At 48.4% G+C, this 14,276-nt stretch overlaps 1 protein-coding gene across 2 annotated transcripts in view; it reads left to right on the top strand.

The window, feature by feature from the left end:
- The first annotated feature begins 1,411 nt into the window (after positions 1-1,411).
- Positions 1,412-14,276, top strand: part of Kcng3 (potassium voltage-gated channel modifier subfamily G member 3) — a 44,334-nt gene continuing 31,469 nt past the window's right edge. The window contains exon 1 of one of the 2 annotated variants that reach the window (XM_027417914.2): positions 1,412-2,034. In XM_027417914.2, coding sequence (XP_027273715.1) covers positions 1,412-2,034 — 623 coding nt within the window. Of the gene's footprint in view, positions 2,068-14,276 lie in introns of both variants that reach the window. The other variant, XM_035444885.1, reaches the window with a different exon arrangement.

The raw sequence follows: 14,276 nt of genomic DNA, 5'->3' as shown, positions 1-14,276 counted from the left end.
GGTCATAAGACCGCATCCCACCCCTCCATCCTCCTTATTTTTTTTCTTCCAGTATTTGTTTTGCATCCAGACATCATTTCCCTTACATACAACTCACCTGTTTCTTGCCTTTGATGGGCTGGGCTGCCGGTGTTGCAAGTGTGAACTGCTGTTTAAAATAATGTCTGCCAAGTCGAACCCCACTTCCCTTGGCTTTGCAGTGTGGTTGGCTTCACCAAGCTTTAAGACCGTCTCTGCATTTGGAGGGAGGGTGCCGCAGTCGCATGGGGGTGCAACGGGGGAGGGGAGGAATGGACATCGAGATAGCATGAAAAGGAGAATGCAAGACCGAGGGAAGCAATGAGACATTCTGGTTTGCCAGTGAAAGATTCTCTCCAGACTGCCGCTTCACTCCACGGGAGGGAGGCATCGTGAGATCGGTGTAGGCGCCCTCTCAGGACCCGAGGCTGGGAAAGAGCGGGGAGCCGGGGCGGGTCTGCAGGACCCTGGAATCGCGCGCGCGGAGCGAGTTGGGGGGGTTGGGTGGGCTGGGTGCGCGGCCGCCTTCGGAGCGCACCGCACGTGGGGCGCCTCACGCGCGGAGAGGGAGCTCAAAGTCGGCAGGCAAAACCGCGACTAGGTTGCTTGCTTTGAGAAATCCTATGGGGCAGCCTTAGAAGCCGACCCGGGTTCCTAACAGTCTCTGGCAATGGCTCACCCGGACGCCGCTGTCTGCTCCCTACTTCAAATCCCGCACCTTGGTCCTCACCTCTGCACCCCGCTTTCCCGCCCCTCCCTTCGGGGACCGTTTAAAGGAGCCTGGGGGAGGTGCGCGGGTCATCCCTATGGCCCCGGGGCTCCCCGCAGCTAGCATCACGCCCCGCGCAGCCCTCCCGGCCACTGCGGGCGGGGGCACACGGCGTCACGAGGCGGGGAGCCCGAGGTCCTGGGCGGGGCGCCGGGGAATCCCAGCCCGAGCGAGCCGGGAGGTGCCGGCGGGCGCGGGCGGGCGGGCAGGAGGTGCGCGCGGAGGGAGCGGAGCGCGCGGAGCCGCCGGGCGAGGAGGAGGACGGCGAGGGAGGACGGAGAGGGAGGCCCCGCCCCCACTTCTCGGAGCCCGCTCCTCGCCACCGCCGAGCCCGCTCACTTTGCCTCTTCGCCTCTGGACGGCTGCTGGGCTGCGTGCACCGGGGACCGGGGAGCCCTATCCACGGCGCCTCGGCTAACGCGCGCCCTCCGGGAGGCCGGCACCGCCTGGAGCCGCGGACACCCACTAGGACTCCCGAAGAACGAACCCGGGAGCGCGGGGCGGCGGCGGCACTGACACCGCGGGGGGACCCAGGCGGCGCGGGCGCGAGCCCCGGGGGAGCGCGGGCCCCGACGGCGCGGCCACCCGGTGCGCTCGGTGGTCAGGCCCCCGGGGCGGCCAGCCATGACCTTCGGGCGCGGCGGGGCGGCCTCGGTGGTGCTGAACGTGGGCGGCGCCCGGTACTCGCTGTCCCGGGAGCTGCTCAAGGACTTCCCGCTGCGCCGTGTGAGCCGGCTGCACGGCTGCCGCTCGGAGCGCGACGTGCTCGAGGTGTGCGACGACTACGACCGGGAGCGCAACGAGTACTTCTTCGACCGGCACTCGGAGGCCTTCGGTTTCATCCTGCTGTACGTGCGCGGCCACGGGAAGCTGCGCTTCGCGCCGCGGATGTGCGAGCTCTCCTTCTACAACGAGATGATCTACTGGGGCCTGGAGGGCGCGCACCTGGAGTACTGCTGCCAGCGCCGCCTGGACGACCGCATGTCCGACACACACACCTTCCACGCGGCGGACGAGCTGGGCCGCGAGCAGGCTCGCCCGGCCGGGTCCGAGGCGGCTCCCTCCCGGCGCTGGCTGGAGCGCATGCGGCGGACCTTCGAGGAGCCCACGTCGTCGCTGGCCGCGCAGATCCTGGCTAGCGTGTCCGTGGTGTTCGTGATCGTGTCCATGGTGGTGCTGTGCGCCAGCACGCTGCCCGACTGGCGCGCGGCAGCCGCCGACAACCGCAGCTTGGATGACCGGAGCAGGTACTCCGCCGGCCCTGGGAGGGAGCCCTCCGGGTAGGACGAACTGCTTCTCTGCCCGTCCAGTCCGTCCTGTCCCGTCCCGTCCGTTCGTCCGTCCGTGCCATCCGTCCAGTCTCCGTCCTGTCTGCCTGGTGACCCTTGCCAGGCTTGTTCCTACCTCAGGAGGCCCCTGGCTCCAACTCAGGGATGTGTGGGTCCCCAACCCCGCCCCTTTCCCAGGCACAGTCAGCCCGGGTGGTTGAGCCTCACATTTTAGGGTACCCCGCCCCCCAGGCTTTGTAGTTTAATTCTAAGCAAATAGCAGAGCTCTAACGAGGTTTCTCTAAACTTTTATTGCTAATATACAGTAATTTACACGATGATTCAATCTGAGCTAAGAGCACTTTGAAATATGTGCCAACACGGGTGGTGTTTGGAAAGATGATGTCTTGTTCCATAGAAATGTGGTCCTGCTGCGCTGCCCCCATGCTCTGCACACCCTGCCCCTGGCTTAATGTGTGCTGGGATGGAATTGCTGTATTATAAAGGAGGCTGATTTAGCGTTAGGCTCTGAATAATGGATGTCTGTGCCCTTTTCTTCTCTCCTTTCCGACCAAGTACGGGCCTAGCAAATTCCTGTCCACTGTGTGGTATTGAAGATCTACGGTTTCATTCAGAGGGGCTTCAGTGTGGGGAAGAAAATAAGGATATCTATTAGCTTGGGAGAGCAGAAAAATCCAAAGTTCCCCAAACCCAGAAACAGGCTTCCGTAGTTGATGCCCCCCATCCCCACACCCACACCCCACCCCCATCCCTGCCCCAGGAGGATGAAAGGAAAAGGAATCTTTCCTGGGTTCCTACTTACCTCTTTCTTAATGGCGATAACACTTTTCTGTTTTTAGAACAAGTGAGTTTATTTTGCATATTTGGTGGGAGGAATAAGCAGACTAAAGTTGGACTTTCAGAGGAGACAGCCATTTTGGGCATAAAACCCAAACTGTGTAATCTCTTTTACCCCTTGTTCGAGAGCTCTTTGACGAATTTCCCCTCTCCAGCCACTTGATTGTTTTAATTTTTTTCCTCCATTCACTCTCAAGTCAAGGTGGCACCCTGTAATCTTTTATCTGATGGGCCTGGCTATGCTAGAGGCCATGGCATTTGTTGACGCAGCAGTGGATTGCTTCCACAGTATTCTTCCTGGAGGGAGTAAAGACTTCTGTATAAATCTTAGGAGCAAACGCAGTGGACCAGTGGCAGAGTCCATTACCAATGTGCCACCTTGGCAAGAAATCCAAGATCTGTGCTTGGAAAAGAAGTGAATTAGGAAACTCATTATAATGTTTTGTGTGTGTTCGGTTGTGTTTTCACTTCGCAGATAGGAATTACTTCCTTGGTGTCCCAATAATACAATGAAATTAACTTCTGTATATAAATAAGTGACTTGATTTATCTTCTTCCTTCCTTCCTTCCTTCCTTTCTTTCTTTCTTTCTTTCTTTCTTTCTTTCTTTTTTGGCAAGGGTCATAGAAAAAAGAGCCATGAGTTGAGTAACTTTGAAGTGATTAATCAGTAGATGTAGAATGTGAAGGTTAGTGATGGTCGGGGCTCATTAGCAAAGGAAACAGGAGGGTTGTCAACAGATTTTGAAGGAGTTGACTACACTGAGAGAAGCAAGCAAGACCAGTTAGCTAAGTGAGTGATTACTTTGTTTCTTTTGAAGGAAGGAGGGACTTTGGGAAGAAGGATCATTCATGTAAAGTATTAGGATGAATACTAATTTTAGATAAAGAGAAACCAGAAAGAGAAGAGGCAGAGATGAGAGGGAGGGAGAGAGGCTGCAAAGGAAGGGAAGGAGATAGAGTAAGGCTTAATTTGTGTATACATATCTTAAGTATGTATATAATTATTCAAGTCAAACTGTTTCCTAGATACACAGATATTTCAGGCAAATGCATGTTTTTCTTGGCTTAATGGCCCAGTTATAAGCTTCTCTCTACGAGTGTAGGTATAAGAAAGCCAGTGTCAGTAATCCCAGATACACTGGGGGATGGCTGAATGAGGATGTTGTACATTGCAGAGGCAGCCCCCTTGGCTGGAAATTTATAGTTTCTCAGTCCTTGCCAGCCTGTGGCAGCTGAAATGAGTCTACATCCTTCTGACCCTGTGAACAGAAATCCACTAAATAAAGCCAAAGTCCCCTCCTCTTGGAAACTTGACATTCACTGTAACCTGCTAGGCAAGTGTCCAGCCACTTATTATTTATGTCCGAGCCATGCAACTCACCAGTCTTGTTTCATCTCATCATCATTTGTGTCTTTTTTGAGTGTTCACTTGTTCCACTCACAGCAGCTGTTCCAAATACTGTAACTTTCTTGCAAAGAAAAGTTGATGTAGGGCTGAGAGGCACAATGGGTTTCCAAAGAGTTGAATTATTCCAAGGACGCCTTCAAGGCCATGGAAGGTGGAAACAAGCCATCCTTGAAAGGTTGTGCAGTGTCCGACACTGGCAGGGGGCGTCACTTACATAAACTGGTTTATGCAACCTGCACCATCCTGTGTCTTGCTTAAGAACAAAATAGGAGAGTTTTCCCAGCAAAAAGAACAGCGTGGGCATAGGCATGAAACTTGTATGTTATGTTTGGGGAGTGAGGATCCATGAAAGAGTGTGAATTGGTTTAGAGAGCCTATACGAATAATGTGAAGAACTTGATCTTGCAGCCGTGCGTGGCTAGCTCTCAGCTGGTTTGTATCATTTATGCTGAGACCTTATCCATAGAAAATAGAGAATGTGTTCGGTCTGTTCCGTGATCGGAGAGGGAGGAGATTGGATACAGGAAAGATGGCTTGGTGTGGGGTCAGCACACAGCTGCCATCTCTCCACCCATGTCCAGTGCAGGAGGGTCGGGAGTCAGAGCCTGTGCTCCAACGTGGTGAGACCTGAGCTATGTCACAGTGAGACCCTGTCCCAAAAAAGGAGCAGGGGATGGGGATGTTAGCTAAGTACTAAATCTCTTGTGCAAAAGCCCCTGGGTTCAATTCCCAACTCTGCAAAAAAACAAACTGAAAGAAAAAGAGTTCAGAAGGCTGTGGGGGAGGGGTGGGATCTGAGAGCTTGTATGGCTCTGGGCTTGTGAGATTAGAGACCAAATAACAACTGTGTCTGTACTAGGAAGAACTGAGATGCTTCCAGAGCCCTGTAAGGATGGAAGTTGTAGGGCCTGACCAGGCAGACTTCCAGGACCTGGAATTCTCAGTACTCATCACGGGATCGTCTGTCTGTCTGTCTGGCCTGTCCTGCTCATTTGTCCCCAAGCCACTTCTGTGCCCCTCACAATGCAGTTCCCAACCTAATGATATTTCAGTCCAACTCGGATTCTAGGTGAAGCTTTTATGGGCTGTTTCCTCCCAGCCTTGAGGGGCTGATGGCTTGTACTGTTTATATGTCATTTGTCATGGCCTTCCTAGATGCCATTTCCTCATAAACACACTGTGGTTCCTATGGTGGGTTTGATGCAAAGCCCTTGAAGGCAGGTAAACTCACCTATTGCTCCCCATGACACCGTTTTATTTTGAGTCAGTCCCCCTTTTTTTTTTTTTTTGATTATTCGAGACAGGGTTTCTCCATGTAGCTTTGGAGCCTATCCTGGCACTCGCTCTGGAGACCAGGCTGGCCTCAAACTCACAGAGATCTGCCTGCCTCTGCCTCCCGAATGCTGGGATTAAAGGCGTGCGCCACCAACTCCAGGTGACCATGGCAACTCTTACAACATTTAATTGGGATGGCTTACATCTTCAGAGGTTTGGTCCATTATCATCATGGTGTGACATGTTGGCATACAGGCAGACATGGTGCTGGAGCATGCAGGCAACAGGAAGTGGTCTGAGACACTGGGTGTGTCTTGAGCATCTATGAGACCTCAAAGCCCTCTTTGTATCCACAGTGATACACTTCCTCCAACAGGGACATTCCCACTCTAACAAAGCCACTTCCTAATAGTGCCACTTTCTTTGGGGGGCCATTTCCTTCCAAACCACCACATAGTTTAAAGAGCTGTGTTAGGGTTAAAGCTGTGGATTAGTTCTTCATGAACTGAAATACTTCATTCTCATTTAAGATCCTCATTAAAAGACAACCACCACTGCCTAATGTTCTCAAAGAACACTGCCTAGTGTTCTGGCAGATTTTTGCTGTTGAGAAAAAAAAAAGATGATATTTAAAAAAATTATCATGAGGCTGGCTGTGGACCAGCCTGGGCTACATAGTGAAACCTTTTCTGGATGGGGTGGGGGAATTCTGAGCAGTCATCACCCAGTAAGTTTCTGTGGCTGTGGTAGGCTGTGGGGTACAAGAGTAGATGTGGTTCCTACTCTTTTGGAGCTTTCTAACTTGATGATAGTGGGGTGGGGAGACAGAAAACTCATTAAACAATAGCATAAGAATTTCAGATTGCAAAGGTGACATTGAATTCTGGATATGAGAGAGCCAGCTGTGGGGAACTGGAGGGAAGGGTGTTCTGGGCAGGAAGAACCGTAAATGCAAAGGCTTTGAGAAGGCAACAGGCCCAGATTATCTACAGAATAGAAGGACTACCCACCTGGGCTAGAATTTATTCCCAAGACAAATATGTGGAAGTTGACAGGGAGGAGAAGAACCCCCTACCCCCTACCCCATGTGGAAGGAGCTTGCATTTTCTTTCAAGAATGACACAAGCTTTGGAGGTTTTTGAAAATAATTTATTTATATTTTATGTACATCTATGTGAGGGTGTCAGATCCCCTTGAACTGGAATTTCAGACAGTTGTGAGCTGCCATGTGGGTACTGGAAATTGAATCTGGGTCCTCTGGAAGATCAGACGGTGCTTTTAACTGCCGAGTCATCTTTCCACCCAGAAGTGGTCTTTTTTGTTTGTTTAGGTTTATTTTATGTATGCTTTGCCTTCGTATATGTCTGTGTACTACATGCATGCCCGGTGCCTGTGGGAGTCAGAAGACATGGGATCCCCTAGAACTGGACCTGCAGATTGTTGTGAGTTACTAGGTGGGTGCTGGGAATCAGAGCTGGGTCCTCTTTTAAGAACAAGTGCTCTTAACCACCAAGCTATCTCTCCAGTGCTCCTCCCAAGGTTTTAAAAGAAATATGCAAGTTCTGATGTATTTGGTTTATTTAGTCAGTATCTATATATTTGTAGTGCTATGATTAAGCCCAGGGTCCTCATGTATGTTGGCAAGCACCTGCTAAACCATGTCCCTAGCCCTTTGGGGTCGAGGACAGGTGCTATAAACATGTCAGGCAGGAAGATGAGCCTCAGCCTAGGGGCACAGTTGTGGAGAAGGTGAGGAGAGATGGGACTGAGGTCAGTGATGGATTCCGTTTTACAACATCTCCTAAAACAGATGTATTACCCGAGAGGAGCAACTTGAAAGGAAGGATGGTTTAGCTCTGCTTATGGCTTCTAGGATTCAATCCGTGGTCTTTTGATCCTGTTGCTTTAGGCCTTTAACAGTGTAGCCCATCATGACTGGGGCACAAGGCATGGGACAGTACTCACCTCATGTCCAGGAAGCAAAGGGAGTAGGAAGGGGCCTCTGGCATGATCACTTCAGCTCACACATACCGAGCACTGAATACAGTCCTATGGGATCTGCTTCCTCTTCGGGGATGTTGTGAGGAGGACCCCAGAGGGTTGATGAGAAAGAAGTCAGAGAACATTTCCCGCGCTGTGTGACTAAAGCCACCTCAGTGAGAGGACTGTGACGTCATCGTAGTACAGCTCTGTAGTGAAGGCACTCACAGGCCCCCAGATGAACAAACGTAGTGACTAATCAGTCTTTGGGTGAGCATGTTCTTCTCACCTTCTGTGAGTGATTATTAGATAAAATAGATTCTCCTGGCAGTTTTGCCTTCTAGATGTAGTTGAGACTCCTGTTCTTTTTGGGATTGTAGCATATAGACAAGTTACCTCGTGAGATGACTGAGATGGCCCAAGGGGACATGTCTGCCATCCCAGCACTTAAGAGAGCTGAAGCAGGAAGGCTGCCCATTTGAGGCCACCCTGAGCTACTTAGTGAGACCTCGTGCTGGAACAACGGCTCACTGGTTCAGAGCACTAGGTATCGTGGAAGAGGACCTTGTGCTGTTCCCGGCACCCCACATGGTGACTGACAAAATCTGCAACTCTGGTTCCAGGGGATCTGACTCGCTGTTTTGCCCTCTGTGGGTACTGCATGCATGTGGACAAAAAACAGTCATACACATAAACTAAAAGGAAGTAAAAATCCTTTTTAAGAAATGAAAAAGATTGCTAAACATTGGTGCCTGTTTTATACAAATGTACCCTTTGATAGCTGCTTGTGACAAGGTCTGACTTCTGGCAGGCAGGTCCGGTATAACGGCAGTGTCTGACCCCTTTGTCCATGGACTTGCATCCTCTCGGTCAGTCCCAGTAGACGAGTTCTGAGTTTTTAGTCAGTTTGGCATTGCAAAGTCTTATGATAACTGTGATCTGTTCTCTATCAGTTCTTTGTTACAGTTGCTTCGTGTGGGGATTTTGCTCTTTCGTTTGTATTGCTTTGCTGTGGGTGCTAAGAATTCGAGGAGCTTGTAAAGCGTTTTAACTTTTCTCCTGTTACTTTAAGCCCCTGTTAAGAAAATTTCGGCAGTCAGAAACTGAGCGCCGAGGTGATGGAAATTTAAAAATCAATTGTGTTATTTCCACTGCCTTTGTGTTCAATATTACATAAACCCAATAGGCCTTGGAGTGTGTTAAAAATAAGAGCAGTATTTGAAATTGCAGATGAAAAGTCTATGGACTTTCACTTGGCAGATAAGGCTGTTATTTGCACAAGTTGGTAATTAATAGATCTCTGATAAGATTGGACATAACCCAGGACCTCAGTTAAACTCTATTCTTTCACCCCGAACTTTTAAGTGTGGGGAGGGTTTTTATGACTGCTGCCAGTTTGATGGTTCTGTGGAAAATTTATTTTGTCAATGCCTTTTTTTTTCCTAATAAAGGGCCTTTTTTTCCCCTTCCCATTTTGGTGAGCAAGTCATTTTAAATGCTCTTTTTATTTATCTGTTTTTAATGAAAACATCACCTGAGTGCGTGCGTGCGTGCGTGCGTGTGTGTGTGTGTGTGTGTGTGTGTGTGTGTGTATTAGGGGTGTAGAAAGTCAGGCAGTAGCATGCCCCACTCTCCTCAGGCCCCATGCAGTTCCTGGGTACTCTTTCCGGCCTCTCATGGAGGCCAGGCTGGCTTTAAACCTGCTGTGTGGCTGAGGGTGACCTTGAATTCTTGATCTGCTCCACTTCCAGTGTCTGAGGGATCTTTCAGGAATGTTCCATGCATGATACACATACATGCACACATACATGCAAACACATGTATAAGTGTGTATTATACATATGTTAAAGTATGTATAACCGGGCTTACTCTATAATCTTGTTCAGTAGTTTACCTTAAGATTTTTTAAGCTGTGTGTGGGTGTGTCTGTCTGAGTGTGTTTGCGTGTCTGCGTGTAGGTGTGGATACGAGAATGCATCTGTGGAGGCCAGAAACATCAGATCCTCTGGAACTGGAGTTACAGGTGGTTGTGAACTGCCTAATGTGCGTGCAGGGAACAAACATAGGTCCTTTGCAAGAGCAGCACACCCCCTTAGTTGCTGAGCCATCGCTTTGGGCCCCCAAGAGTTTGCTTTTGTCACTTAACAGTGCGTCTTGGAACTCTACTATCGGTTCACAGTTTCCCTTTCCTTCCTTTTCTTTCTTAACAAAATCTGGTAGTATAGCCCAGGTTGGCCCAGAAATCCTGGTCGTCTACCTCCCTGGCACTGGGGTTATAGGTATATGACACCATGCCTGATACTCTTGTTCTTTTTAATATCTGTATAGTATTCCAGTGTATCAGTAAGCCATGCTTCATTCAGTGAGCGTATGTCTGAGACTGTTTCAACAGGATGGTTTCAGTCATACAGTGTGGAAAATGGTCTTTGATTCTCATATATGTATGTGTATCGTGCCTGGAATATTCCTGAAAGAACACTCAAAGGTCTCCAACCACTTCCTGGGATTTTCTCTGCTAGACACTTCTCTTAATACCTTAACGTGGGAGGCAGATCTCATAGGAGAGAATCCTATTCACTATTCAGTGAGTGGTCAAGCCAGAGGGAGCCCTCATACTCGTGGGCCTGAGGACAACTTCACCAAGTAATGGGAGGTAATAACTATAATGTGGCGTTTGTGCGTGTGTGTGTGTGTGTGTGTGTGTGTGTGTGTGTGTGTACAACCAATGTATACCAAACCCTTAAGTAGATTTTTTTGTTTATCTTTTTTTAGTTCAAATTAGGAACAAGCTTGCTTCACATGTCAATCCCTTCTCCCTCTCCCTCCCCTCCCCCTCCGCTCCCCATGGGGGCTACCCAAATTCCACAATATCATCCTGGGCGGGCCTAGGCCCTCCCCCATGTGTCCAGGCTGAGAGAGCATCCCTTCATGTGGGATGGGCTCTCAAAGTCTCTTCTTACAACAGGGAAAAATACTGATCCACTACTAGAGGCCCCATAGAGTGCCGAGGCCTCCTCTTTGACATTCACGTTCAGGGGTCTGGATCAGTCCCAAGATGGCCTCCCAGACAGCAGTCTGGGGTCCATGTGCTCCCCCTTGTTAAGGTCAGCTGTTTTCTGTGGGATTCACCATCCTGGTCCTGACCCCTTTGATTTTCATTCCTCCCTCTCTACAACTGGGTTCCAGAGTTCAGTTCAGTGTTTAGCTGTGGGTGTCTGCCTCTGCTTCCATCAGCCACTGGATGAGGGCTCTAGGATGGCATATAAAGTAGTCATCAGTCTCATTATAGGGGAACCTTAAGTAGATTTTAAACTTTTGTGTCTTTATTTTTCCAATTCTTTTGTTTTTCCAGATAGCATTTCTTCTGTAGTCCTGGCTGTCCTGGAACTAGCTTTTTAGACCAAGCTCACTATTATTCCAATTTTTAGGGTGTGTCTTATTGTCTGCCCTCCCTCAAACACACACACACACAGACACACACACACACACACACACACACACAAATGGATAACTAAATGAACATTGTTTTCTACTGTGTTCATTGAGCGCATGCATAGGCATGCGGCAGTACACATTATTTTAATCATATGATTTGGTTGTGAGTTTATAGAAGTATAAAATATGCTGGAATTTTCTGTGCATCCCATCACACCCAGCTCACCGGTAGGATTTTTAAGTAGCAAAAGAAAAAGAAAAACTATGTCTCTTGGTGTATAAACTTGTTAGTCTCAGGCAGGAGCATTGCCTCAAATAAAAGCCCCCAACACTTAAAAACAAACCAAACAAAACTCTGAAGAATTTTGTGACTTAACATTGTGTCTTAGTTAAGGTTTCTGTTGTTGAGAAAGACATCATGACCATGACAATTCTTATTTTAAAAAAAAAAAAAAAACATTTAACTGAGGTGGCTCACTAACAGTTTCAGAGGTTCAGTCCATTATCATCATGGTGGGACATGGTGGCGTGCAGGCAGACACGGTGCTGGAAGAATAACTGAGAGTCCTACATCTTGCAGGCAACAGGAAGTTGACTGAGATACTGGGCAGTATCTGAGCATAGGAAACCTCAAAGCCTGCCCCTATAGTGAGTGACACACTTTCTCCAACAAAGCCATACTCATTCCAACAAAGCCATGCCTCCTAATAGCTCCACTCCCTATGAGATTAGGGGAGGCAGTTATATTCAAATTACCACACATTTTATGGCATTCAGATTTCAGTATCTGCGTCTAAGGTTTTATTAAAAAGTAGCTATGGTGATTCTTGTACACATTGTCTGGCAGAATCGAGCAGTTGTGACATGACCTTCAGCAGGGCATGATGGTACCCAGCACTTGGCAGACAGAGGCAAGATGATCAGGAGTTCAAGTTCAAGGCCAACCCGGGCTACACAAGACTCTGTCTCAAAAAGCAAGGCCTTCCAAAGTGATGACCTCACTCAGATCTGAGTCCACTCGTGTTGGTGATTGAGGAGTCTTGAACCTAGGGGCTCACATATGCTAGGCAAGGGATCTATCTACCTTTGAGTTGTATGCCTAAATCTTTTCTTTAATTTTTTTTTTTTGTGACACATAGTCTTACTAGGCTACTTCAGCTGGTCTTGAGTTCTGTAGCCCTCTCAGGGCTTGTGATCATCCCAGCCTCAACTGGGATGACAGGCTTCTACCACCAGGCCTGACCCAAGCTTGTATGTTTTCCTCTAGGTCCAGCTAAGAGTCTCAGGCTTCATAGCTTCCCTGAGCCTGAGTTTCCTACTTCATAGAAATCAGCATAGCAATTGCACTACCTTTTTGGGTGTCTGAGAGGATTAGTGACTAACGGTTGTTTCAAGCGATTCTGGTGACAGATGCTGCCCTTAAATCCTGCTGAAGCATCCCGACCCACAAATTGTTCTGCTTTCGCCTTACCGAAACTTATCATCCAGTCATAGCTGGGGTAGATGAAGGACATTTGTTTGCTGTCTGTGCTTGATAAGAGAAATCCAGTTCTCATAAGCTAACAATCATCCTATTCATTTAAGGTTTGCCTGATTCACTTGTGTTTGTTTGTTTGTTTTTGAGACAGGGCCTCACTATGTAGTTCTGGATGTCCTAGTACTCACCATGTAGACCAGGCTGGACTTGAACTCACAGAGATCCTCCTGCCTCTGCCTCCCAAGTGCTGGGATTAAAGGTGTGTGCCACTATGCTCAGGTTCATGCTCATTTTTTGTTTTGTTATTATTTTGAGATAAGGTCTTGCTAAGTTGCCTAAATTGACATGGAAGTTTCCATGTAGCCTAGGTAAGCCATAAGCTTCTCTCAAACCTGAAATGTCCCTGTGTGGAGTTGTGAGACGACAGGTTACAGTAGTTACAGTTAGTAATTGATTGCAGTTAAGAGTCTGCACCCTGAGTTCAGCCATCATGTACCCAGTGTTGCTAAATGCCTGTGGTAAGTGGGGAGGACATGGGTGACCAATACCTGGATTCATGAACTAGGACCTATTAAATCAGAGACAGGTTCTTTAGCAATGTATTAGAAGTTTTTGATGTTAGAGCCATTAAGATGTCTTAGCGCAGTGGTTCTCAACCTTCTTAATGCTTTAATACAGTTCCTCATGTTATGGTGACCCCCAACCATAAAATGATTTTCGTTGCTACCTCATAACTGTAATTTTACTACTGTTGTGAATTGTAATATAAATATCTCGGTTTTCTAATGATCTTAGGTGACCCCTGTGAAAGGGTCATTCATCCCTGCCCCGAAAGGGTCGAGACCCACAAGTTGAGAACCATTTTAGAGGCTAAAAGGCCTTTGGTGCCAAACTTGATGGTGTGAGATTGACCCCTGGGACCCACATAGTGGAAGGAGAGAACTGACCCCCACAAGTTGCCCCCGACCCCCAAGTGCATGCTGTGGCACACACATAAATTAAAATTTAAGTTTATGATTTTATATGAATATTAAATACATTTAAGAAACAGGAAACTGAACCTACTGTGGTGAACCACTCTTGTGTTGTCAGCACTTGGGAGGCTGAGGCAGGAGGACCATGAGTTTGAGGCCAGCTTGGGTAAATAGCAAGACCCTGTTTCAGAAGACACCAAAGGGGCAGTGATTTGTATATGTGCTACCTACTCCTCCCCCTGCCACATAGGAAGACACAGCCTTGGTCCTCAGCATCTTTTCAGGAGGTAGAAGAGCCCAAGGATCACTGAACAGGAGAGGTGGTGTCACTGTTGGCCGGGGCACTAGAGAGAGGCAGAGCTGGGGCCTTGGAAGGGCATCAACTGAGTACCTCAGTGCCAGGCACATGGAAGCCATGAAAGTGGCACAACCAACAGAACTGTGGCAAGCATAGGATTCTTTACCGTCATGGACTTGTTTTTTTGTTTGGTTTTGCTTGGTTTGATTTAGTTTTCGAGACAGGGTTTCTCTGTGCAGCCTTGGAGGCTGTCCTGGAACTCACTTTGTAAACCAGGCTGGCCTCAAACTCACAGAGATCAGCCTTCCTCTGCCTTCTGAGTGTTGGGATTAAAGGTGTGCACCACTATTGCCTGGCTGGAGTTGGTTTTTAAAAAGGGTTTATCTAAGAATGCCCTAGACAAAGCAACCAAACTGTTGATTTTCATTATAACTTGACCCCCTACTGCATATTTGTAATTAAAGAAAAAAATTGGCAGTGCTCGAGAGTGCTGAGTTTTAGCTTGTGGATTGTGG

The sequence above is a fragment of the Cricetulus griseus genome, chromosome 5 (assembly GCF_003668045.3).
Source record: "Cricetulus griseus strain 17A/GY chromosome 5, alternate assembly CriGri-PICRH-1.0, whole genome shotgun sequence".
Lineage (NCBI taxonomy): Eukaryota > Metazoa > Chordata > Mammalia > Rodentia > Cricetidae > Cricetulus > Cricetulus griseus.
Note: the sequence above shows the minus strand (reverse complement) of the source record. Positions and strands in the feature narration are given on the sequence as shown.